The 26,854-nt window shown below is 46.3% G+C and overlaps 1 protein-coding gene across 1 annotated transcript in view; it reads right to left on the bottom strand.

The window, feature by feature from the left end:
* Positions 1–1,105: 1,105 nt before the first annotated feature.
* CPB2 (carboxypeptidase B2) overlaps positions 1,106–26,854 on the bottom strand; it is an 80,291-nt gene continuing 54,542 nt past the window's right edge. Inside the window, exons 11-12 of the mRNA XM_068267748.1 lie at positions 4,081–4,165; positions 1,106–1,387 (exon numbers count right to left, since the gene is read on the bottom strand). Coding sequence (XP_068123849.1) covers positions 1,197–1,387; positions 4,081–4,165 — 276 coding nt within the window. The 3' untranslated portion in view covers positions 1,106–1,196. The remainder of the gene's footprint in view (positions 1,388–4,080; positions 4,166–26,854) is intronic.

Genomic DNA, 26,854 nt, shown 5'->3' with positions numbered 1-26,854 from the left:
AAAAAAAAAATCCAGCCCCCCACCTCCCTAGAGCCCGCTCAGGGACTTTTGTGGGGCAGGAGGGGTCGCAGCATAAGAGGAGAGCATGGATGCAGATCGGTGGGGAGGGGGGACATTCCTGTAAACAGGAAGTAGCATGAAGCTCTTAGAGATCGGAAAACCTGCGGCGAGAAGGAGGTATGTGTTCAGCCTGCCTGCCGCCTCCGCTGCCACCAATGATTACAGGAGGGGGAGTGCTGAGAGGAGAGCCCGAGGTGAGGGGGGGGAATGTCCCCCCTCCCCACCGATCTGCGGCCACGCTCTCCTCTTATGCTGCGACCCCTCCTGCCCCACAAAAGTCCCTGAGCGGGCCCCAGGCCACCCCCCCCCCCTCGCGGCGTCATCCCCTATTGTTACGCTAGTGTTTTTTCATATCGCGCAACAAAACCAGCTTTTTGAAAGCGCACGCATATAAAACGCATATGCGGTTTTTATGAGTTTTTTCATACACTTCCATTAGCGGCAAAAACGCAACGTTTTCCGCGATGCTAGAGTTTCTTCTATGTGTGCACCTAGCCTAACTCTGTGTGTTTCAAGTCCTACCCTATAGAGCCATATTAATCCATGCCCTGCACTGATGAGGATCAACCAATCCAAAACAGTCTGTATGCATGTTGGATTATTGTGGCTCTGTACAATTAACAAGCTGACACATCATTGCATTCCAGCGGATCTGGAGGTGTGTTTAGCTTACAGGGGCAACAAAGGATAATTTGCATATTCAGCAGTGATGCATTGTGGGAGACATCATATGCGCACTCCAACCTGAACAATCGTAAATACATTGTTTTTTAAGAAGGCCCAATTCAGTTTTTCTCCGTGTTTGAAAGTGCATGTGCCATTTTACATTTCTAAACAGGATAGTTCATGAATTTCCTGTGGAAACCACATTTGTTTTCAATGTCAAACCTTTGCTACGGATTTATATGTTGTTCCTGCCTAGTCCCCTTTGCTCTGTGGATAGCAATAGGTCTTTGAATCACTTTTCTGCACTATACTGTTTTTGGTAAGGATTTGTTGATATACTTTTATTGGAAGGTGACTTATTGTAATATAAAACACTCAGTTTAATGTGTTGATGAACAATGTCATTTAATCGTATACGGTAATTTCCTGTATCCAGTGCAAGCAGTATGTGGTTTGTTTGGGATCGTTAGCTATGGCAGATGTTTTTTCACAACATATGCAGATATAATTTTGACTCCAGTTAGAGCTTCACTACATGTTGGTCTGATTAGTCCTGGAGGAAGCAGGAATCCATAAGTTCCTTTGTCTCGGAGCTCCATAGTGAAAGAATACTTAATGCCAAGATCATATGCCCAGTCATCAGAGCCTCCCGGAGCCAGGTCTGAAAAACGTAAGCACAGTATTTATAGTTATGATTGAGTGACTCAGGGTCCATGCACACTACTTCTAAAATGCTGCGTTTAAAGGGAATCTGAACTGAAAATAAACTTATAATATAATGATTTGTATGTGTAGTACAGCTAAGAAATAAAACATTATTAGCACAGATATGAGTCTCATATTGTTTCCAGTACAGGAAGAGTTAAAAAACTTCAGTTATCTATGCAAAAGAGCTTCTTTGAGCTCTGCAACTTTATAAAGTCTTGCTCAACACTGTCTTTTGAAGCATTTATCTCAACTGTCTCTCATTAGTTCTTCTTTGTTTATGGCTTTTCTGCAGAAAAAAGTTCAAAAGTGTATTAGCCTGCTCTGTGAATTCATGTAAAATGCTGAGTGTATTGTGGAAACTGCAATTATTAGAGAAGGATGCAATGTTATAAAAAAAAAAGCTATATACCTGAAAATAAAAATATGAGACTATTTTCTTTGCTACTAATGTTCGATTTAATTATCCGTATTACATAACCAATTAATTATATCATTCATGGTTTTTTTCGCTTAAGTGTCACTTTAAGGGAAAACAGTTTAAAGCAAAAACATACATTATTAATAGGATGCGTTTACAGTACACTATCAAAAACGGGACGCTAATGTATGGCACACTCGCCAGACTGCTAAAGCAAAATGCAGACCTGCTGCATTTTACTGCAGTTGAAACACAAAATGCAGACTGCAAACACATATCAGATGCAATACAAGCCTATGGGCACAGACAGTGTGCGCACCCCACTAGGCTTCCCGCCGCACAAAAAAATGCTACCTGTCCTGTAAAAATTTTGCGATGCTGTCCCAGTGACCAAGGAGTAAAGGGCTTCCTGTTGGTTTACAAAAGAACCAATGTAATTCTCCCTGCATGCGACTCCAATTCCGATTTTTAATCGTTTTTTTACATACGATTCCGATTTTGAATCGTTACTGCATGCTGCGTTTTTTTCCTCCATTTTTCTATTGATTGCATTCAGGGAAAATCGGAATTGCAAATCGGAATCGCAAAACGGATTTGCAGTGTGCAGGAAGCCTAAATCCTCCTGCAACAGAGAAAAGCACAGGGCTTCGTGTTGGTTTGTAAAAAAAAAAAAAAACAACAACAAACAAATGGGAATTCTACCTAGCAAGAGGCAGGTGTCTCATTGTTCCACATAAACCAAAGATAATCCTCCCCTTTGCTAGGTAGGATTCACATGGCTTTTTTTTTTTTTTACTAACCAACTAGAAGCCCCATGCTTCTTGGTCTTTGAAGTCAATGGACATGAGAAAATGCATACATATAATAAAAGCATGTTTAAATTTGGGAACATGTATTGCCGATAGTAGAAAATCTATTGGCCCTTTCACGACAGCCCCAGCCCAATGAACAGAATATCTATCTTGTGTGAAAATATATCTATGGTAATGTAAACACATACAATATTTTACTGTGCCCCCACCTGCTGCACCCACACACAAACTGACAATTTCAACATGCAGAGTAGCAGTGCACTGCTCTGCTCAGTGTCATGTTGAGTGTTTGCAGGGTTCTTTTGGTCAGCATTGCAGCAATTATTTTTCCCATTTATGAAATACAGCAATCGTTACCCCACTCATGAAATACAGCAATAATTTCCCCACATTTGAAATACAGCGATTGTTACCCCACATGTGAAATGCAGCAATCTTTACCACACACATGAAATGCAGCAAACGTGACTCCACCTTTGAAATGCAGCAAACATAACCTCACATATGAAATGCAGCAAATGTGGCTTTTCATTTTTTATTTGGGCAACACAGTGGCAATTGCATTGCATTCTTTGTAACAGCAGAGTGACTGAATTTCAGTGGAGGAGGAAATTTCTCTGGAAAACCTGCATCAAATATAAAAACGTATAATAGCATAACCCTTATTTACCTTTACTAAAAAAAATAAAAATCAAGGACTATGGCTGTTATAAATTGGTTAATAGGAAAATTGCCATTATTTCTGCATAAATATTTTTTTCTAGTGATTAGAGTGGATGGCATCTTCATAAAATATACCATGTACAATGTTCTGGAAGTTGCACGATTTCCATGCAAACGGAACACAACATAAAACAGGGTTGTACATATATACTTAGGACACACATTCAAAGCTTAAATACTGCTGTATATACATGTAATTCTACTTTTAATAAAAAAAATACTACAAGCCTACAACCCTTTATCTGCTGCATATTAGTCATTTTGTAATTTAGGTTGGATTCACAGTGGTCAGTTGCATAATGCACGTGTTATAATGAGTGTGACCTGCAATAGAGACTGGACATAAACATTAATGTATGCAGGGAGTTAGAATAATGTGATCAGTTACAACGCAGTACTGTGAACAGCCCCATAGGAGTGTATGGGCAGTGAGTTGACACGCAGAATTATTCTGCAACGCAACTGAGCACTGTGAACAGGGCCTTAATGTCATTTAGAATTACACATCTGTTTCAACCTGCAGCTAAAAATGGCAGGAAGTTCAAAAGTGGAATTTTACTTTAACTTGAAGTATTGGACCTAAATTTAAATGTAAGTTTTACTTTAAATATAAGGGTTTTTTTTGTATGGTTTAATGTTATATTGCCATGTTAGATTAAACATACTGCTCCTTCATCTAAGAGAACTACTTACAGATTGTATCAGCTCCTGTACCAGGTATGTACCATTTTTTTGTAGCAGTCCTTATCCCTTCACTTACTCTGGTTGCCAGCTGAAACTGAAGAAAAATTTGTCATTGGAAAAAAGCATAGCTGATATTAGTGATAATTAAATTAAGAAAAAGTAAAAGGGTTTACTTCTGCAAACAATGTACTATTGTACATATATTTGTACATACATTTATACTGTACATATATGTATAGCACATGACACTACAACAATATAATACGTTTTTCTATGTTCCTTTATTCAGCACCATTTCTAGGAGTGTACAAGGTGGGTGGATGGGGGAGCAGCAGGCTAAGTGGTTGCAGTGCAGGAGGGAGGAGTAATATGCACAACTTCAGCACAGCAGGTAATACAGTGGAAACTCACCTTCTTCTGGCATCGGCCGTCATGCGGTAGAGGTCCACGTCCTGGCTGTCTCCAGTGCTGCTCATGCTCTGCTTCATGATTCTAGTGCATAAGCTGTGCTGGAGACAAAGAAGACAGACAGGACATGGAGCTGTATCGCATGACGCCCAGAGGAGGGGAGTTTAATACCTGCTGTGCCAAAGCTCTGCATATTGGGGAGCACAGAAGGGGGGGGGGAGTTGGGCCCCCATCCCAGTGCCACTTAACATGTATATATACTGCGGGCACATATGGGGGCTACCTGTACTGGGGGCACATCTAGGGGGGCTTTATGTGGCTACCTATCAGGGGACACTTGGTTAACTATACTGGGGGCACATATATCAGGGCTACCTGTAAGAGGACACCTGGCTATCTATACTGGGGGCACATCTAGGGGGCTAATTATAAGGAGACTGTCACCCCCCACCCCAGTGGCTGGACTAGATTCAATCTATGTGCTGAAACCTCTGGAATTGGGCAAACAGACAAGCCAGAAGGGGATGTGCAAGCAACAAAAACACTTTACTACACAATATTTCAGTTACCTGGCTGCCACCATCCCTTTTATCCGGGAAAAGGGAAACCCGCTCTAACTATTCTAAACCTGCAAATATAAATTGTTAAAATACTCTATTCTGGCTCAAACAATACAATGTTTGGCTAAAACAATTCCGGTAGCAATTCTTCAGGAAGGCTAGGGTTCATTCTGAGGTCCTTAAAGCAGGTATGTGTAACGATCGGTGTCAGCACACAGAGCGAATCTGATTATTGTTGATCTGCAGTATCACCAAGAATACAGATATATACCTGACCATTGATGATCTGCAGAATCACCAATAACACAGATATAGTACTAACCTTTGGACACCTGTATATATCGTGAGTGTTTGGTGCAACAGTATACTTTGAGTAATCCACCTGATGAGCAGGTGGTCCTTGGCAGTGTGGGCAACACTGCTCTTTTGATAAGCACGAGAACCCTCCAGCAGCCTGAGATCTTCCAAGGGGTGGAGTCTCAGGCTGAAGTAGGAAGGGTCAGAGAGTGAGTGACACCTGAAGGTGGATGTCACTAACTGATCTAGTGACTATCTCCTAAAGAGGGGAGATAGCTCTTGAGGTTGGGCAAGCTGGGTCGGCAACACACGGACAAATAAAGTACAAAGACAGAAGGCTGGTTCGGTATCCAAGACAGGCAGGGTTGGTAACAGGTAATCAGATATGCGTGGTACCGAATCAGCCAGCGGAGGGATACTCAGGAAAGCAATAGGTCATAACAGATATCAAACAATGCCTAGTCTTGGGTGTGAGGTCCGTGGTCTCCACACCTTGGAACTAGTCTGATGTATAACAGAATGTTAACACAAGTTCCCTAGTCTTGGGTGTGAGGTCCGTGGTCTCTACACCCTGGAACTAGTCTGAAGTGTAACAGAATGATAACACAAGTTCCCTAGTCTTGGGTGTGAGGTCCGTGGTCTCTACACCCTGGAACTAGTCTGGAGTATAACAGAATGGTAACACAAGTTCCCTAGTCTTGGGTGTGAGGTCCGTGGTCTCTACACCCTGGAACTAGTCTGAAGTATAACACAATAATAATACAGTAGTAATCTGGCTCAGTGTGAATTCCCAGGTCCTCCTGGTTCAAACACACTGTTGGATCTGACTAAGGTCTGAGTGCTTTCACGTAGTGTTCGCAACGGCAGACAACTTGTGACTGTCCAGCCTTAACTATATATAGAGTAGCGCTCTCTGGCGCCACCCCTAAGTGATAGACCAATAGCCACTAGCTCTGAGGTCAGCTGACCAGCCTGGTCAGCTGATCCCCCCCTTGGCCGTCACAAAAGATCTGCCTCTCAGCGCGCGCGCGTGTATTCCTGAATCTGTGTGAACTAACAGACCCAGCCACACCAGCCGCATGCTGTGGCGTGCAAACCGCCGCACTGGACGCGGAACCAGCCGTCCCACTATCAGTACATGCGGCGGATTTTCCGCGTTCACTCCCAGTACCAGAAGCATGCCTCTGTGTGCAAACTGCCGTGCTGGACGCGGAAACAGCCGCCTTGCTGCCAGTACATGCGGCGGCTTTTCCGCGATCTATTACAGTATGTAGCTGAAAGAAATGACCTTAAAGATACACTGAAGTGAAAAAAAATATATGATATAATGATTTGTATGTGTAGTACAGCTAAGAAATAAAACATTAGAAGCATATACAGTGGTGTGAAAAACTATTTGCCCTATTCCTGATTTCTTATTCTTTTGCATGTTTGTCACACTTAAATGTTTTTGCTCATCAAAAACCGTTAACTATTAGTCAAAGATAACATAATTGAACACAAAATGCAGTTTTAAATGATGGTTTTTATTATTTAGTGAGAAGAAAAACTCCAAATCTACATGGCCCTGTGTGAAAAAGTGATTGCCCCCCTTGTTAAAAAATAACTTAACTGTGGTTTATCACACCTGAGTTCAATTTCTGTAGTCATCCCCAGGCCTGATTACTGCCACACCTGTTTCAATCAAGAAATCACTTAAATAGGAGCTATCTGACACAGAGAAGTAGACCAAAAGCACCTCAAAAGCTAGACATCCTGCCAAGATCCAAAGAAATTCAGGAACAAATGAGAACAAACGTACTGTAATTGAGATCTATCAGTCTGGTAAAGGTTATAAAGCCATTTCTAAAGCTTTGGGACTCCAGCGGACCACAGTGAGAGACATTATCCACAAATGGCAAAAACATGGAACAGTGATGAACCTTCCCAGGAGTGGCCGGCCGACCAAAATTACCCCAAGAGAGCAGAGAAAACTTATCCGAGAGGCCACAAAAGACCCCAGGACAACATCTAAAGAGCTGCAGGCCTCACTTGCCTCAATTAAGGTCAGTGTTCACGACTCCACCATAAGAAAGAGACTGGGCAAAAACGGCCTGCATGGCAGATATCCAAGGCGCAAACCACTTTTAAGCAAAACGAACATTAAGGCTCATCTAAATTTTGCTAAAAAACATCTCAATGATTGCCAAGACTTTTGGGAAAATACCTTGTGGACCGACGAGACAAAAGTTGAAATTTTTGGAAGGTGCGTGTCCCGTTACATCTGGCGTAGAAGTAACACAGCATTTCAGCAAAAGAACATGATACCAACAGTAAAATATGGTGGTGGTAGTGTGATGGTCTGGGGTTGTTTTGCTGTTCCAGGACCTGGAAGGCTTGCTGTGATAGATGGAACCATGAATTCTACTGTCTATCAAAAAATCCTGAAGGAGACTGTGCGGCCATCTGTTCGTCAACTCAAGCTGAAGCGATCTTGGGTGCTGCAGCAGGACAATGACCCAAAACACACCAGCAAATCCACCTCTGAATGGCTGAAGAAAAACAAAATGAAGACTTTGGAGTGGCCTAGTCAAAATCCTGACCTGAATCCTATTGAGATGCTGTGGCATGACCTTAAAAAGGCGGTTCATGCTAGAAAACCCTCAAATAAAGCTGAATTACAACAATTCTGCAAAGATGAGTGGACCAAAATTCCTCCAGAACACTGTAAAAGACTTGTTGCAAGTTATTGCAAACGCTTGATTGCAGTTATTGCTGCTAAGGGTGGCCCAACCAGTTATTAGGTTCAGGGGGCAATTTCTTTTTCACACAGGGCCATGTAGGTTTTGAGGTTTTTTTGTCACTAAATAATAAAAACCATCATTTAAAACAGCATTTTGTATTCAATTATGTTATCTTTGACTAATAGTTAACGGTTTTTGATGAGCAGAAACATTTAAGTGTGACAAACATGCAAAAGAATAAGAAATCAGGAAGGGAGCAAACAGTTTTTCACACCACTGTACATAAGTCGAATATGGTTTCCAGTACAGGAAGAGTTAAGAAACTCCAGTTGTTATCTATACAAAAAAGCCATTGAGCTCTACCACTTTCAAAGTCTTCTGAAACTTGTTATCTCAACTGTCAGTCACTGTATTTTCTTTTTCTCTGCAGAGGACAGGTCCAAAGTTCACTGGCCTGCTCTGTAAAAACATTTAGAATGCTGAGTAGTGTGTAAACTGCAAATAGTAGAAAATGATGCAATCGTATAAAAAACACTATATAACTGAAAATAAAAATATGAGCATATTTTCTTTGCTACTACTTTTTTAGTAATTATCCGTACTACACAACCAATTCATTATATCATATATATTTTTTTTTCGCTTCAGTGTCTCTTTAGGTCTTTTATTGTAGATGCAATATAAAGTAATATATACAGAAAATTATTAAAAGTAACAATTATAAATAAATTAGCCACAGATAAAATAAGAGGGTCAAGACAAAGAGAATGAATACTTCGTTTTGGAAGAGATATGTCCTTTTTGTGATAATCCAAGAAATTCAAAGTCCTTTGTTTCAAAATTCAGGGAAGCTAGCCTTGCGTTCTCTTGTCAGCTTCAATTCATAGGTGGTGTTAAATTGAGAATGTTTATCAGATTTCAACCCTTTATATTATTAAATAGGACCCAGCTCTTGAGGGCAGAACTCAGAGCCAGCCCCTGGCTGGATTTTAAAAGGGGAAAGACTGAGAGCCCAATATAGTGTAGTATTGTAAGGGATAGCGGAGATGCCACCGCGGAGACAGGCGGCATGGCGGCTGTCTCCGCGTATCAGCCGGCGGCCTCTGCCGCGCAGTTTCATGCGGGTGATCTGCCTGGTCCTTCCATTGCACATAGATTGAGGGCTATGCGCGCGTGCGCCAGGCGACAGGACCTTTATGCAAATAGAAGGGGAGTCAGCTGATCTGCCAAGTCAGCTGTTTCCAACTGTACTTCGGATTGGCTGAGTGGCTGGGGCGGCACTGCGGAGCAACTTAGTATATATAGTACCAGACTGTCAGTTGCTCCGTGTCTGCAGTTGCAAATGCTTACGTGTGAGCGCTCAGACCTTAGTCAGATCCCAAAGTGTGCTAGAACCAGCCGGAGCTGGGGATCCACACTTAGCTAGATTCTGTTGATAGCTTAAAGTACTAATTACATTGTATTATCTGTTATGACCTTCTGCTTTCATTGACTATTCTCCTGCTTGCTGACTCTGTACCTCTGCCTATCTGATTCACGTTGCCGACCCTGCCTGAACACAACACTGAATCAGCCTTCTGTCTTTGTACCTTATCTGTCCGTACGTTGCCTACTCTGCTTGTCTGACCTCTCTATCCTCGCCAGTGGGCCTAGCCACTGGTGAGGGATCTGTAGCAGTCACCTGCTCCTCAGGTGAAGCGTTATTGTAGTACTGTCTGTAATACCTGCTCCACAGGTATCCAATAGCTGTAGTATAGTCTTAATCACCTGCTTCTCAGGTGACCACCTTTTGCAGCTTACCGGTGGCACCTGCTCCTCAGGTGTCCACTGGCTACAGTACTGTCTGAATCACCTGCTTCTCAGGTGATCAACCTTGCAGCATTACTATTAGGTCCTGCTCCTCAGGTGCCCTTTAACTGCTGTACAGCCGGACTCGCCTGCTCCTCAGGTGATCCTTGGCTGCAGTATTGTCTGTAGTCACCCGCTCCTCGGGAGACCTTATCTTCCTCATTACTGTTGCACCAAACACTATCTCACATTGGTTGTCCTGTGTCTGGCTATACTAGCATTATTGGTGATTCTGCAGATCACCACATAATCAGGTATAGCGTCTGTATTATTGGTGATACTGCAGATCACCAATAATCAGAAAATCTGTTTAGCTGACAATAATCGTTACAGAACAGCAGACCAAACATTATGGACGCACTGCGTGATCAGTTTGAAGTCCTGACCACCGCGGTAAACAATCTTACCGGGGTGATTAACACCCAACAGTCTCAGATCACACAATTGTCTGGGACTGTGCAGGTACTTCAAACAACCGTTAATGCAGTGCGATCCACTCCAGTCACGGACCTTCGGATGTCCGTACCTGAAAAGTTTTCTGGGCATAGATCTGACTTTCAAAACTTTAAGAATCGTGTGCTATCTTATTTTGTGTTGAGGCCTAATTTGTCAGGTTCTGAGCACCAGAGGGTTACATTTATAAAGACCCTCTTGTCAGGTGATTCGCAAACATGGGCGTATAGTCTTCAATATGAGCATGTGGCATTATCCTCAGTTCAAGAATTTTTTAAGGCCATGGCCATTATATATGATGATCCGGATATTTCGATCACTGCTGAGAGGAAACTCAAAGCTCTCCGGCAGGGTCGTAATCCGGTGGAGGTTTATGCGGCAGAGTTTAGAAAGTGGGCTGTGTCAGCTAAATGGGGAACATATGCATTGTTAGACTGTTTCCTGTCAGGATTGTCTGATACAGTCTCTGATTTAATGTTAGGGCATCCTGAGCCCAAATCCATTGATGAAGCTATTTCTTTGGCTGTGCGGGTAGACCGCCGCTTACGCTATCAGAAACAGACCCGTGGTAGGAATGCAGTAAGATCTATCTCCTATGCCTCCTCTCCACCCTCGTCACCACCAGATGAGCCGATGCAAATTGGATACTCTCGGTTGACGCAAGTGGAAAAGAATCGCAGAAGGTCAGAAAGACTTTGCCTATACTGCGCTGAGGAGGGTCACATTGTCCAGAATTGTCCCAAGAAGTCGGGAAACGCTGCCACCTAGGTGTAGTCAGAGGTAATACCCTAGGCGAGCAGTCTTTACCTCTAAACAATAATCGTCTGCTTCTTCCTTGTTCCATTATCTGGAAAGGTCAGACCACACCCACAGAGGCTTTTGTGGACTCCGGCTCTGCAGCCAATTTTATAGACTATGATTTTGTAAAAAAATTGGGGATTCCCTTACACCCTTTAGACAGACAGATATTGGTCACAGCGGTAGATGACTCTCCCTTGCAGTGTAGACAGCCTCTTTCTCAGACTCCCTTGTTATTATGTAGTATAGGGGTGCTACACAAAGAGAAATTACAGTTCTTTGTCCTGCAAATGGCAACCTCTACCATCATCCTTGGTATGCCTTGGTTGCAACTCCACTCCCCTCAGATAGACTGGGCTTCAGGTCAGCTACAGAGCTGGTCAACCCATTGTCATCATCATTGTTTGGAGAGAGTTGCTGTTTGTGCTACTAAGGTACAGGTCAAAGGAGTGCCAGTGCAGTACGCTGAATTTGCTGATGTGTTCTGTCCGAAGTCTGCAGATAAACTCCCACCCCACCGGAGTTTTGATTGTCCCATCGAATTAAGATCTAGTTGTATGCCCCCTAGAGGTCAACTTTATAACTTGTCAGGGCCTGAGTAGCTGGCAATGCAGGAATACATTAAGGAAAACCTGGCCAAGGGCTTCATCCGATCTTCCCGGTCACCGGCCGGGGCTGGGTTATTTTTTGTACAGAAAAAGGACGGTGGTCTTAGACCTTGTATTGGCTATCGAGGTCTAAATAAAATCACAGTAAAAAAAATCGCTACCCGTTACCCCTGATTGACGATTTGTTTGCTCAAGTGACCAATGCCAGTATCTTCTCCAAGTTGGAACTGCGAGGGGCATACAACCTGGTGCGCATTAGGGATGGTGACGAATGGAAGACGGCGTTCAACATGCCTGACGGGCATTACGTGTATCTGGTTATGCCCTTCGGGTTGTGTAATGCCCCTGCCGTCTTCCAGGAGTTAATCAATGAAGTCTTCAGGGAGGTTCTGGGAAAGTTTGTGCTAGTTTATCTAGATGACATACTGATTTTCTCTCCTAATCTGACAGAACATCGTAAGCACGTCAAGTTTGTTTTAAGGAAATTAAGACAGAATTTGCTGTACGCGAAGTTAGAGAAGTGCATCTTCGAGGTCACTAAAGTTTATTTTTTGGGATACATTATTTCCACTTCTGGTCTCTCCATGGATCCAAAGAAAGTCTCTGCTGTTTTGGAGTGGCCCCAACCTGTAGGGTTGAAGGCACTCCAAAGATTTCTTGGCTTCACCAATTACTATAGAAAGTTCATCAAGGGGTTCTCCACGGTAGTGTCACCCCTTACCAATCTTACCAGAAAGGGGGCTGACACTTACCATTGGATGTCAGAGGCACAGACCGCCTTTGCCACATTGAAAAAATTGTTCTGCTCTGCTCCCATTCTGAGACATGTGGATGTCACCTTCCCCTTCATTGTTGAGGTTGATGCGTCAGAGATTGGGGTTGGAGCTGTCCTGTCTCAGCGCTCAGGCCTTCAAGGCAAATTACACCCTTGTGCCTTTTTCTCTCCTAGATTCACTCCTGCCGAGAGGAACTACGATATCGGCAATCGGGAACTCTTGGCCATAAAGTTAGCCATTAAAGAATGGCGTCATTGGCTGGAAAGGGGCAGAACATGCCATCACAGTCTATACAGTTCATAAAAACTTGGAGTACATTGAAGGGGCCAAGAGACTTAGTCTTGACAGGCCCGCTGGTCCTTATTCTTTTCAAGGTTCAGATTTATTATAACGTACACACCAGGTAGCAAGAACGTCAAGGCAGACGCGTTATCTAGATGTTTTGAGCCTGAGACAGTTCAGCCTTCAACCCCTGAGACTATCATACCTCAAAAAGTGGTGCTGGCAGCTACTGAAACTTGGGAGGACTGGACGGCTACTCTGGGCTCGTACCAAAAAGACATTCCAGAAGGGAAGCCTGATGGGGCTATGTTTGTACCACTTCCCTTTCGCCTACAACTTTTACAATTATTTCATTCCCATAAGAATGCTGGGCATCCTGGGGCTGCCCGAACTCAGCATCTGTTAGCCAGATGTGTATGGTGGCCTTCACTGGCACTTGATTGTAAAGAGTTTATGAGAGAGTGCTCAGTTTGCGCTAGAAGTAAACCCTCTCGCCAGGCTCCAGTGGGTACATTACAACCCCTACCCATGCCAAACGAACCCTGGACTCATGTGTCCATGGACTTTGTGGGAGAACTCCCCCGGTCTGAAGGTAAAACGGTCATCTGGGTGGTAGTCGATAGGTTCAGTAAGATGGCTCATTTCGTTCCCCTGAAAGGACTCCCCTCGGCCCAGGAGTTAGCTGATCTCTTCATTCAGCACGTTTTCCGGCTGCATGGCATCCGGGAAAATGTGGTGTCAGATAGGGGAGTCCAGTTTGTGTCAAAATTTTGGAGAGCTTTTTGCCATCAGTTAGGTATGGACCTTTCGTTTTCATGAGGCTACCACCCACAGACCAATGGTCAGACCGAAAGAGTTAACCAGTCCCTTGAACAATTCCTCAGGTGTTATGTGGCAGATGCCCAGTCAAATTTTGTAAAGTTCTTGCCGTTCACAGAATTTGCGCATAATAACCTGAAAAGTGCCTCCTCTGGATTTTCTCCTTTTCAGGTCGTGACGGGAAAATCTCCCAAGTTTTCTCCTTTACCTGTGGCATCTACACCTTTCCCGGCCCTGGAAGATTGGCAAAGGGCGTTAAAGGAGATTTGGGTGTTAGTTAAGAGGAATTTGGGAAAGGCTTTCCAGACTCAGAAGAAACAGGTGGATAAAAGGCGGTCGGTAGAGTGGAAGTTTTCCCCAGGGGATATGGTCTGGGTATCTACTCGGCATTTAGCGTTGAAACAACCGTCACCTAAGTTAGGACCCAGATTTATAGGCCCATACCCTGTGTCCAGAAAGATTAATGATGTCACATATGCGATTGATCTCCCAGCCAGCATGAGAGGTGTGAGATCATTCCATGTTTCTTTGTTGAAGCCTGCAGTGCACGTGGGTTCCTCTCCCCCCCCCCCGCCTGTGATGGTTGACGACCAACCTGAGTATGAGATCGAGAAGATCTTGGATTCTCGATTAGTGCAGAATTCTGTACAATACCTGGTCCACTGGAAGGGGTATGGTCTGGAGGAAAGAACTTGGGTGCCGGATTGTCGCATGCATGCGGAGGATTTAAACAAAGAGTTTCATGAGTTACACCCTGAGAAGCCGGGAAGGCAGTGTCCGGGGTCCACTCCCCAGGGTAGGGGGGGGGGGGGGGTACTGTAAGGGATAGCGGAGATTTCGCCGTGGAGACAGGCGGCATGGCGGCTGTCTCAGCGTATCAGCCAGTGGCCTCTGCCGCGCAGTTTCATGCGGGTGATCTGCCTGGTCCTTCCATTGCACATAGATTGAGGGCTACTCGCGCGCGCGCCATGCGACAGGACCTTTATGTGAATACAAAAGGAGTCAGCTGATCTGCCAAGTCAGCTGACTCCAACAGCACTTCGGATTGGCTGAGTGGCTGGGGCGGCGCTGCGGAGCAACTTAGTATATACAATACCAGACTGTCAGTTGCTCCGTGTCTGCTGTTGTAAATGCTTACGTGTGAGCGCTCAGACCTTAGTCAGATCCCAAAGTGTGCTAGAACCAGCCGGAGCTGGGGATCCACACTTAGCCAGATTCTGTTGATAGTAGAGTTGGGCCGAACGGTTCGCCTGCGAACGGTTCCATGCGAACTTCAGTGGTTCGCGCTCGCGTCCTGCAGGCGAACTTTTGCGGAAGTTCGGTTCGCCCCATAATGCACCATGAGGGTCAACTTTGACCCTCTACATCACAGTCAGCAGGCCCAGTGTAGCCAATTAGGCTACACTAGCCCCTGGAGCCACTCCCCCCTAATAAAAGGCAGGCAGCGGCGGCCATTACGCTCACTCGTGTGCCTGCGTTAGTGAGAGTGGGGCGAGCTGCTGCAGACTGTCTCTCATAGGGAAAAATTAGTTAGGCTTAGCTTGTGCATACCTGTTCTGTTCAGTGAGCCCACCATACCTGTTCTGTTCAGTGAGCCCACTGGATACCTGCATACCTGTTCAGTGAACCTGCCACTGCATACCTGTTCTGTGAACCCACCACTGCATACCTGTACTGTGAACCCACCACTGCATACCTGTTCAGTGAACCCACCACTGCATACCTGTTCAGTGAACCCACCACTGCATACCTGTTCAGTGAACCTGCCACTGCATACCTGTTCTGTGAACCCACCACTGCATACCTGTTCAGTGAACCCACCACTGCATACCTGTTCAGTGAACCCACCACTGCATACCTGTTCAGTGAACCTGCCACTGCATACCTGTTCTGTTCAGTGAACCCGCCACTGTATACCTGTTCTGTTCGGTGAACCCGCCACTGTATACCTGTTCTGTTCAGTGAGCCCACTGGATACCTGCATACCTGTTCAGTGAACCTGCCACTGCATACCTGTTCTGTGAACCCACCACTGCATACCTGTACTGTGAACCCACCACTGCATACCTGTTCAGTGAACCCACCACTGCATACCTGTTCAGTGAACCCACCACTGCATACCTGTTCAGTGAACCCACCACTGCATACCTGTTCAGTGAACCCACCACTGCATACCTGTTCAGTTAACCTGCCACTGCATACCTGTTCTGTTCAGTGAACCCGCCACTGTATACCTGTTCTGTTCGGTGAACCCGCCACTGTATACCTGTTCTGTTCAGTGAACCCGCCACTGTATACCTGTTCAGTGAACCTGCCACTGCATACCTGTTCTGTGAGCCCACCACTGCATACCTGTTCTGTTCAGTGAACCCGCCACTGCATACCTGTTCTGTTCAGTGAACCCGCCACTGTATTCCTGTTCAGTGAACCCGCCACTGCATACCTGTTGTGTTCAGTGAACCCGCCACTGTATACCTGTTCAGTGAACCTGCCACTGCATACCTGTTCTGTGAACCCGCCACTGTATACCTGTTCTGTTCAGTGAACCCGCCACTGTATACCTGTTCTGTTCAGTGAACCCGCCACTGTATACCTGTTCAGTGAACCTGCCACTGCATACCTGTTCTGTGAACCCACCACTGCATACCTGTTCTGTTAAGTGAACCCGCCACTGCATACCTGTTCTGTTCAGTGAACCCGCCACTGTATTCCTGTTCAGTGAACCTGCCACTGCATACCTGTTCAGTGAACCCGCCACTGTATTCCTGTTCAGTGAACCTGCCACTGCATACCTGTTGTGTTCAGTGCACCCGCCACTGTATACCTGTTCAGTGAATCTGCCACTGCATACCTGTTCTGTGAACCCACCACTGCATACCTGTTCTGTTCAGTGAACCCGCCACTGCATACCTGTTCTGTTCAGTGAACCCGCCATTGTGTGTCAGTGTGAAGCAGTACCTTAATTACACTACCTGATTGATGTATACACATGCAAGATGTTTTAAAGCACTTTAGGCCTGTCATTTAGCATTCAATGTGATTTCTGCCCTTAAAACGCTGCTTTGCGTCAAATCCAGATTTTTCCAGGGGACTTTTGGCATGTATCCCACTCCTCCACCTGGGGGTCCAGGTGTTAGACCCCTTGAAACATCTTTTCCATCACTTTTGTGGCCAGCATATTTTTTTTTTTCAAAGTTCGCATCCCTATTGAAGTCTATTGCGGTTCGCGAACTTTTACGCGAACCGAACCTTACGCGGAAGTTCGCGAACCCGGTTCGTGAACCTAAAATCGGAGGTTCGGCCCCACTCTAGTTGATAGCTTAAAGTACTAATTACATTGTATTATCTGTTATGACCTTCTGCTTTCATTGACTATTCTCCTGCTTGCTGACTCTCTGATTCACGTTGCCGACCCTGCCTGAACACAACACTGAATCAGCCTTCTGTCTTTGTACCTTATCTGTCCGTACGTTGCCTACTCTGCTTGTCTGACCTCTCTATCCTCGCCAGTGGGCCTAGCCACTGGTGAGGGATCTGTAGCAGTCACCTGCTCCTCAGGTGAAGCGTTATTGTAGTACTGTCTGTAATACCTGTTCCACAGGTATCCAATAGCTGTAGTATAGTCTTAATCGCCTGCTCCTCAGGTGACCACCTTTTGCAGCTTACCGGTGGCACCTGCTCCTCAGGTGTCCACTGGCTACAGTACTGTCTGAATCACCTGCTTCTCAGGTGATCAACCTTGCAGCATTACTAGTAGCTCCTGCTCCTCAGGTGCCCTTTAACTGCTGTACAGCCGGACTCGCCTGCTCCTCAGGTGATCCTTGCCTGCAGTATTGTCTGTAGTCACCCGCTCCTCGGGAGACCTTATCTTCCTCATTACTGTTGCACCAAACACTATCTCACATTGGTAGTCCTGTGTCTGGCTATACTAGCATTATTGGTGATTCTGCAGATCACCACATTATCAGGTATAGCGTCTGTATTATTGGTGATACTGCAGATCACCAATAATCAGAAAATCTGTTTAGCTGACAGCAATCGTTACAAGTATGTATTGGACAAGGGAAGGATGCAATATAAAGCGTAAGTATTATAGTTACAAACCAGGGTTACCTCAAAGGCAACCACTGAAAAAGCAGGTGGGGAGAACAAGCCTGTCCCCACTCAGGATTAAGACGTCGCTCTCTGTGGACAGGAGAAAGTTAGGGTATATCACCCTTCCACCAAGGGTGGACTTCTGGATATGCAAAGTTGTACAGAGGCGCCAGTAGGATAAAAGATACCGGTGGTGGGCCGACCAACCCAAAACAGACACATGTTCTGTCAATTCGATGCAATAACAATTTATTCATATACTCCAAACAAGGGTTGCAACGCGTTTCGCAGGCAAAATCCTGCTTCCTCGGGCAATAAACAACTGGAGTGGTACACAGTTCAGAGTCAAGGGAGAGCTTGGCACCTCTGTAGACAGTTATTGTTATTGCATCAAATTGACAGTACATGTGTCTGTTTTGGGTTGGTCGGCCCACCACCGCAGCCCGAATATTTTAACGTTTTTAGTATCTTTTATCCTACTGGCGCCTCTGTACAACTTTGCATATCCTGGCTGGATTTTGGGGGCGTTATCTTATTTTGGGAAGGAATCTTAAATCCAGAATATGTGACATTTCCATATCTCAGGCCACATTCATTGCACACTGATAATAATAGCAAAGTCACAATCCCCAAAGAATATGGATCACATTGATACCAGACATGAATAGTGTAGGATATTTCATTACTGAGAAGTTTACTAAGGCCTCGTTCAGACTATACGCGCTGCCGTGCGCATTTTGGCAGCGCGTATAGTGTGCGGCATAGACAGCCCTTCTACCGTTCCCATCATATGCGCTGCATGGCAGCGCGATTGCGCTATCGCGTGCTGCACGCATTTTTGGGAATCGCAGCGCAGATCCCATTCATTGTAATGAATGGGATCTGCAGCGCAGCGCATAGGAGCGCAGATGGCGTGCGATTGGACGCGTTGCGTTCCAATCGCACAGCCATCTGCGCTAATGATGTGAACGAGGCCTAACAGGGTTGCTGGTTATGATAGCTTCATAAATGAAATATGAGGATACTCTGCCAGACCTTAGCAATTAAATTATATAATTTTTGTACAGATCATAAGTACAGTATCTCTTAAGACAAGACACATAACATTTATATTGCGCTTTTCTCCTGGCGGACTCAAAGCGCCAAAGCAGCAGCCGCTAGGACGCGCTCTATAGGCAGTAGCAGTGTTAGAGAGACTTTCCTAAGGTCTCCTACTGAATAGGTGCTGGCTTACTGAACAGGCAGAGTGAGATTCGAACCCTGGTCTGCTGCGTCAGAGGCAGAGCCCTTAACCATTACACCATCCAGCCACCTCTTAAAATGGCAAAAATCATACAATACAGTAATTTAAAATATGGCCGTAGTGATTCCACCAAATCTGCGGTCCTGCTGTACTAATGGCCCGTACTCACGGGCTGCAGAAGTTGCCTGTCGCCAGCACACATGAGCGTGTGGGCGACAGGCCGGCGACAGCTTCTCTCCAGGTCCCTCCGCGTACACACGCGGAAGAGGGACCAGCGGCGAGGCGGAAGCTGTCGCCGACGTTCCTCCTCCCCCCGCCGGAAGCTCCATATGATACAATGGAGGTTGCTGTCGCTAGTCCGCGTACTCACGCGGACTAGCGACAGTTGCGGGGGAGGTGCGGCGGCGACTGTCGCCATGCGATTAAAACTTTCAATCGCATGGCGACATGAGCGGCGGGCGACAGTTCGGGGTGCGCGCGCGTGCGGCGGCCCATACTCACGAGCGACCTGTCGCCGCAACACGCGCGCGCCGTGTGTTGAGGCGACAAAAGTCCCTCGTGAGTATGGGCCATTATGGCCCGTACTCACGGGCTGCAAAAATCGCCTGTCGCCAGCACACGTGAGCGTGCTAGCGACAGGCCGGCGACAGCTTCTCTCCAGGTCCCTCCGCGTACACACGCGGAAGAGGGACCAGCGGCGAGACGGAAGCTGTCGCCGACGTTCCTCCTCCCCCAGCCGGAAGCTTTATTCACCTCTATGGAGGTTGCTGTCGCTAGTCCGCGTACTCATGCGGACTAGTGACAGTTGCGGCGGAGGTGCGGCGGCGACTGTTGCCATGCGATTGAAACTTTCAAAAGCATGGCGACAAGAGCGGCGGGCGACAGTTCGGGGTGCGCGCGTGTGCGACCACCCATACTCACGGGCGACCTGTCGCCGCAACACGCGCGCGCCGCGTGTTGAGGCGACAAAAGTCCCTCGTGAGTATGGGCCATTAGGCTTTCTCTGCCAGCAGCAGGACCAAATGGTCCCTTTTCATGCTAGTTCACACCTAGTTGCTAATGGCCTGCTGAAGGAAGAATCTTTTGTTCCCGGTATTTAAAGAAAGATATTGTAATCCCACAATAGCAGCTATATCCAGCTGGAATAGACCAGAACCCATGCTTTGCCCTCTGCTGTTCCTAGACATGCAATCTGGATTGTCCAGCGAATCACAATCAGAAAACCAATTGATTGGGACAACTAGCTACCTATACTGGGGCAAATCGGGGGTGGCGCTACATGTGGCTACCTTTACTTCAGGGATCAACTGGCTACCTACATGGGGGGGGGGGGGGGGGCTATATCTAGTTACCTATACTGTGTGGGCGGGGGGTTCATCATACTGGGAGATACCTCTGGGTAAATCATACTGGGAGCTACCTAATACTGGGGCTCTTTTGGCCAGCTATACTGGTTGGGCTGTATCTGATTACCCAATATTTGTGGCTCCTGTGGCTACCTATTGCCACAATTACTTGTGTCCTTACCACTCCTCGCTCCTGCTCTGGCTCTCTTGTCAGAGCGGTGGAGGGTAACGATCGCTTGTTAAACTCCAGCCGCTGGGTCCCACACAGCTCCTCTCTCCTCTGTAATGGTGGAAAGACGCCAAGCTTACAGACTTCCGGCTTCAGTGTATCTCCCTCTGTTGTTAGGCGAGTGCCCTCTAATGCAGTAGCCGAAGGCGGTACTGCACCTGTCACTAATTGAGAGGCAGGGTATAAAAGCCATGCATTCTCACTGTTTGGATGCTGTTGCTTCCCTGGTCACAGTCACAGCGTGCTCATGCCACTCTCTCCATTCCAGGATCCCCTCCAAGTCGTTTTCCCCTTTTCCTATCCCTTTTTCCCTTTGCCTGCCTGCCTGTCTGTCTGCCTACCTGCCTGTCAGTCTGCAATCCTGCATCGTCCTAACTGATCTCTGCCTGTCAGTCACCTATTTCATTCCTGTCAGTCTCCCTGCAGTTACTTCACCAGCCAGGTATCCCTGCTCTCCAGTTTGTTTCCCCTCCTGGGTACCTGGCATGCCAGCTCCCTTCCCAGAGGTATTCTGACTGCCAGTACCTCCGGTGCTTACCCTGTCAGTCAGAACCATCCTGGGTTCCATTGCTGCCAGCTCCTTACCCAGGGATTCCCCTTGTTAGTCCTCTGCCCTCCTGGTCAGCTCCCTTCACCGGAATTATCCCGCCAGTCTGTTCCCCTCCTGGGAACTCCTCCTGTCAGCGTCCTTCCTGGGATCCCTATAGGTAAGGCCTACATGCCCGCCAAGCCTGTCCTGGTCCTATAGCTCCAGGGTCTGCTCTGCTCGAGCCCTCCTCTATCCCATCAAGTACCCTCTGCTCTTCCCGTCACTGGCGCAGTAGTCCTGGGGGTCGTGATCCGGCGAGCACCAGGCAGCAAAGTAGTCCGCCACCCACTAGTGGTGACGGCCCATAATCCCTTGCAGGGTGTGCTGGTGAAGACCCGTGCTCGCTTAGGACCCACGCCTTGATACCAGTGATGGAATCAACAGAACCCCAACTGTTCGCACGAACCCTGGCACCTATGTTGAGAGAGCTCCATCTGGATAAATTATACCGTGGGCTCCTCTGATCACCTATACAGGGTGTGGGGGCTAACTCTGGCTAACTAATACCAAGGACAACCTCTGGCTAGCTATATTGGGGGCTACCTAATACTGGGGGGCACCTCTGGCTACCACATCGCAATATTGTGCCCAAGTCAGTGGTGGGAGGGGGGGTGTAATTTATACATCCTCGCCCTGGGCACTCTATGGCCTAGAAACTGCCCTGTCTTCATTCCCTGACTCAAAGTTTATAATTTTACTGACATGGCATGCTTTTATATCAAGAGTACATGTCATATTTTACTTTGGCAGGAGTCACACGTGAGGGAATCACATGGGTCTCCCACATACAGATTTGCAATGGATGTGACAGGACAAGTTAATGAATGGGCCGGCTCCCGCATGTGGGAGAAAAAACTTGCTACAGGCACCATTCTCCCGCACTCATTTCCTCTTCACAGTCACTGCCTACTGCACATGTTGTAGCACAGATGACTGCACGTGAAGTACAGGAAAATTACATGCGCCATTCCCAAACATTGTGTGACATCTGCCCATTGGGCCCATTAGCTTCTGTTTTTATGCAATACGATCTGAATAATCTACTTAAAAATACAATTACTCACTAAAAACGACACTGTTAATGGGAATCTTAAGAGTAGGACATTTATACATCATATACATTAATGTTGAATCTGTATCAAACGTAATAACTACTACTGGCCATATTCTTCCCTACCCCACTCCCATCTCTCTCTCTCTCTCTCTCTCCTTTTCCTAGTTTCTTATTTCAGAGTTTATCATCACTTTGCAATTAGGCTCGGTTCCCATTTTTTTTCTCCCCATTCGGATCAGAGTGGACCAGTTTACTGTCTGCTTCGTTTTGACATTACTTGCGTGTCTGGAAGCGAATGCGTTGCACCATAGGTGGCCAGAGGCAATGCATCTGCTCATCTGGAAAAACAGCAGGTTGGGACTCTTTTTTTTTAACAAGTGAAAGTGGATCCTATTTTTAACTATAACGATCCACTTCCTGCATTGCTCTGAGCTGCAAAAAACATATCCAACGGGTAAGTTTTTGCAGAAAGTGGGATCCCAGCCTAAGTTAAATTGTTTCCTGTAAATGATCGAATACCAAGTACCGTATTTGAACTTGCCCTGTAAATGTGATGATCCGCTCAGCTGGCTGCACAGGCAGACAGCTGTTTGTCCATTCCTCTAGTCTGTGGGCTGCAGGTCTCTGGAACAGAGACCTGTCTTTCCATTGCAAGTTTCTGTTCTGTTCTCTTGCTGGGGAATTTGCATACATTCGTTATGCAAATCCCCTACCTGCCTTCTTTGATGACTGGCACTATAAGAGCTTTATGTTTCCCAGAATGCTTCGCTGGTCATTTCCCTTCCTTGCTCAGTTCCTGATGGACACTGCTGGAGTGTCAGCCATTGCTATCTAGTATAGTTAATTCCTGGGGGTTGCTTTAGGCTCCCCTTCTAGCCCAGTCAGGTTGTATTATCTGTATTGCCTGTTCTGTCTTGTCTTGCCTGTTTGCCATTGTCCTGTCCCTATGGTGGTTGACAGGAAATGGTTCTGATCTATGTTCTTGGAGTATAGCTGGTCCAGCTATCTCTTCTGTTCTGTTTCCTGGGATCGCGCTAGCTACTTTGTGCAAGCGCTGGGGATCCTTCTGTTCTGTTTCCTGGGATCGCGCTAGCTACTTTGTGCGAGCGCTGGGGATCCTTCTGTTCTGTCTTGTCGGTCGCGATTGCGCTGTCACCAACGGCGGTTGATAGCGAATCGTTCTGTCTTGCTGAGATCGCACTAGCCGCTAGCGTTAGCGGCTGTGGATCTTTCTGATCTATGTTCCTGCTTGGATCACACTTGCTCTGGCGGAAGAGCGGTGGATCCTTCCTGCCTAGTTCTTGTTTTTCGTGTGTCTGTCTTGTCCGCTGCGCTTGCTACAGGCTCGGTGAGGTAACCGTTAAGCAAGCGCTCGCGTCCCCTGTTTCATGTTTGTCTGTTTATGGTTAGTTAGGCGTGCTTGTCTCTATTGTGCTTATCACGTGGAGATCGCGCATAACCGCTTGCACTGTTGCGAATGAGTGCGGTGTTCGCGGTTAGCTAGCGGTTGTTGTTTTCCGTATCTCCTTATTGTATTTGCTGTGCCTTTGCTACCCTTGTATTCTATTCTGTTCTGCCTTGTGTCACGTCTCGCGATCGCACCTCTCGCGATCGCGTTCCTATTTCGTATCTGCTGTTGTGTGTGCGCGGTCGCGGAGTGGCGACTGGATTGGCGCACACACATACAACCTATCCCTTTTGCTCAATCTCATTCACTATCGCCTCTCTTGCGATTGCATTCTGCGCTTCGTACAATTCCTGTCTGGCACTTGTGGAGGTACAGAGGATTGGTTCCTCTGCACTCCCCAGCGCCATCTGCCGACAGGAATTTCCCTCTACAGGTGCGTAGCACCTTTTGCTGGGTTCCTGCAAATTATACGCTTGTGGAGGATCTCCGCCGTGTCAGCGCACGCGTTGTGCGCTGATCACGGGGAAAGTTCCACAATCGTGACAGAATGACCAGCCTAACCCAAAACCCCAGTGTAGACGGAATTTCCGATTTGTACGATTTTGTCGAATATGGCTCTTGTACCTTTAAGAGATTTAAAAAACTTGAACCTGAATCAGCAGACGAATTTTTGTCTGAGTGTACGAAACTGTTAGCGAACCCTGAATTCCAATGCACCCCAGTGTCTACCTGGGCCCCCCAAATGGTCTACATTCTGTTGGGGGCGAAATGTCAATGTGGGGTTATGATGTGTTAGATCATACCACCCTGAGTCAAAGACCCCTGGAATTCTTGGCCTTTTTAATTCACAATTGGCTGAGATTACCTCAATTACCATACCCCCTTAATGAGTTGTTGTCAGCAGCTCAATCAGCTGTTCCATCTACTCTTTCATCCATAAAGCAGCCATCCAAAGCCTCTAAGTCTAAACGTAAAAGATCTAGGAAGGCTTCCCAGCGGAAAGATCCGTTGCCCATGGCAACCACAGATAGAGAGGTTATTTCTGTCAAGTCTGAAATGGGCAAAACCATGCATGATGATAATGATGTTTATAATGCATCTGCTGATCAGTTTCCAGGTTTTTTGCCCCAATCCAAAGCTTATGTGGATCCTGCTATAGGTAGGATCGCACACTATATTAAAGCAGTCAAAAAATCTGTACTCGTTCCTGATCCCCACCCATATGGAGATTATTTAGATACTGGGTTGTTCGAACCGCCATTTGCCTCATGGGAAATCGGGGCCTTGGTGGAGGAATTTGATTTGGATTGGAAAGCCTTTTGCGATTTTTACATCGCAAAAAGCGCGGATGTCCTGAACGATTGTCTTGACTCTGTGTGCCTTTTGATTGATTCTGATGAATGTGACAAGTGTGTTGTGGATCTGGTGATGTATGTGTGGCAGATCATTTTGGATGAATTACACACACACCAATTAATTGATCCCAATAAAGAGGTAAAAGATTCCCGTTCTGTTCCTGCTCCAGTTCCATCTGTAGACTGTGCGCACTATGATTGTTCATCCTTTGTTAAGTGTGCATGGGAGCCCCCGTTTGAGAAATGGGAGATCGAGCTCCTGGTCTATGAATTGGAATGTGATTGGAGATCGTTTTGCAATCAATACCGTTCTAAAAACGAAGCAGTTTTGTATGCGTGCATTGAGTCTGCGTGCACTTTAATCAAGACTGGTGAATGTATCTCTGACTTTGTGACTCCGCTGTTTGACGTGTGGAGAATGATTTTGGATGAACTACATGCACTTCAATCTGCTAAAAACACATTGTCAGCGGACGATTGTTCCAATCCTCTGGATTTAAAGAAAGTGAGTTTTGAATGCATTCCCTTTCCCAAAGCAACTGAGTGTTTGAAGTCTGAGTGCAAGTCGTTCAGAGCAGTTGCTTGTGTGGAAGTTGAACCAGTGCGGTCTGATGTCGCCACCGCACGTATGGCTGCAAAAGGTCTGTGTGGTCCTGTGTCTAAGGAAGACAGATATTTTTTCCCTCAGGATCTCTAAGATCGTCCGTTTGTGAGCCTGCCATGGGGAAAATTCCTAAGTTATGCAACTTTAAGAAAATTATTGATGTGTCTAATAAAGTTTCTCCTGTTGTTGTCGCCACTTCTTTTGCAAATGAATCTATGTCTTATTCTGTTCGCACCTGTGCAGGCCTGTTGCCTGATGACAGTTGCTCCAGTGTTTCTGTCCTAGATGCCTTGCAGTCTGCTCCGCAGATCGCGGAGGTTTGCGATATGGAAGCGTCAGTTTCGCAACCTAAAGCGATCGTGGATCCGCAAATTTTGCGTTCTGACTCCTCGGATTCGACCTTGTTAGCTGAATCTAAGAGTGAGACAGCGCTTCGGTTTTGTGAATCTGATGCTGAAGCTTCTTTGCCTTGTCCAGAGAAGCTTTCTCTGAACCTGCCCTGTACCATGAATGAAGGCATGATGTCCACTTGCATTGACATTTGCGAGTCTGATTCTGAAGAAAGTATTGACTCTCCACCCAGTACTCTGGATGAGTCAATATTGCCTTGTACAATATCTCCTGCCCTGCCCCTAGAGGCTCCTCTAGGTATTGCTGCTATTTTTACCTGTCTTTCTGCAGTTTTGGAATTGCAAGCTAGTTTGACTACTACGCAGAGTTCTGGGTGCAGTGAGATTAAAGTTAGGGAGTCAGTGTGTGGTCCAGTGAATATTCCTGTACGTTCCACTCATGATGATGAAATTCAGTCTCAGTTTATGGTGGAACCTTCCCTGGGACATCTGCCCTGTTCTCAAAATAAAGTTCCAGTTTTGCCCTGTAACATGGATAGTACAGAATCCTTCTTAGACAACTTGAAAAATGATGTTCCTGAGGTCTTGTTCGATGATCTAAAGGTCTCCGAGTTCCTCCCAAGGGGTGCAGAACTTGTGGGAGATGTCTCCTGCCCCCCAGGTCCTTCTGAGGTGTTGCCCACTTCAATAGGCATTGCTGCCTTGCTGACTACTTTTGCAGCTCTTGTGGAGCTTCATTCATGTGTAGTCAATGATGATATTACAGTTACAGAAAATTCTGAATTTGAATCCGAGTCTTCTTTTGAAAGACCAGTACCTGTGATCTTTACTCGTGATGATTTTCTGCCCGGTACTGGTATTGGTCTTGTCGTGTCGGACTCTGAGGTTGGCAGTTCCCCGACATGTCCTGAGGTTTCTCCTGTACTAGTGTACCCCGA

Source organism: Hyperolius riggenbachi, chromosome 2 (assembly GCF_040937935.1).
Source record: "Hyperolius riggenbachi isolate aHypRig1 chromosome 2, aHypRig1.pri, whole genome shotgun sequence".
In the NCBI taxonomy this organism is placed as follows: domain Eukaryota; kingdom Metazoa; phylum Chordata; class Amphibia; order Anura; family Hyperoliidae; genus Hyperolius; species Hyperolius riggenbachi.
Note: the sequence above shows the minus strand (reverse complement) of the source record. Positions and strands in the feature narration are given on the sequence as shown.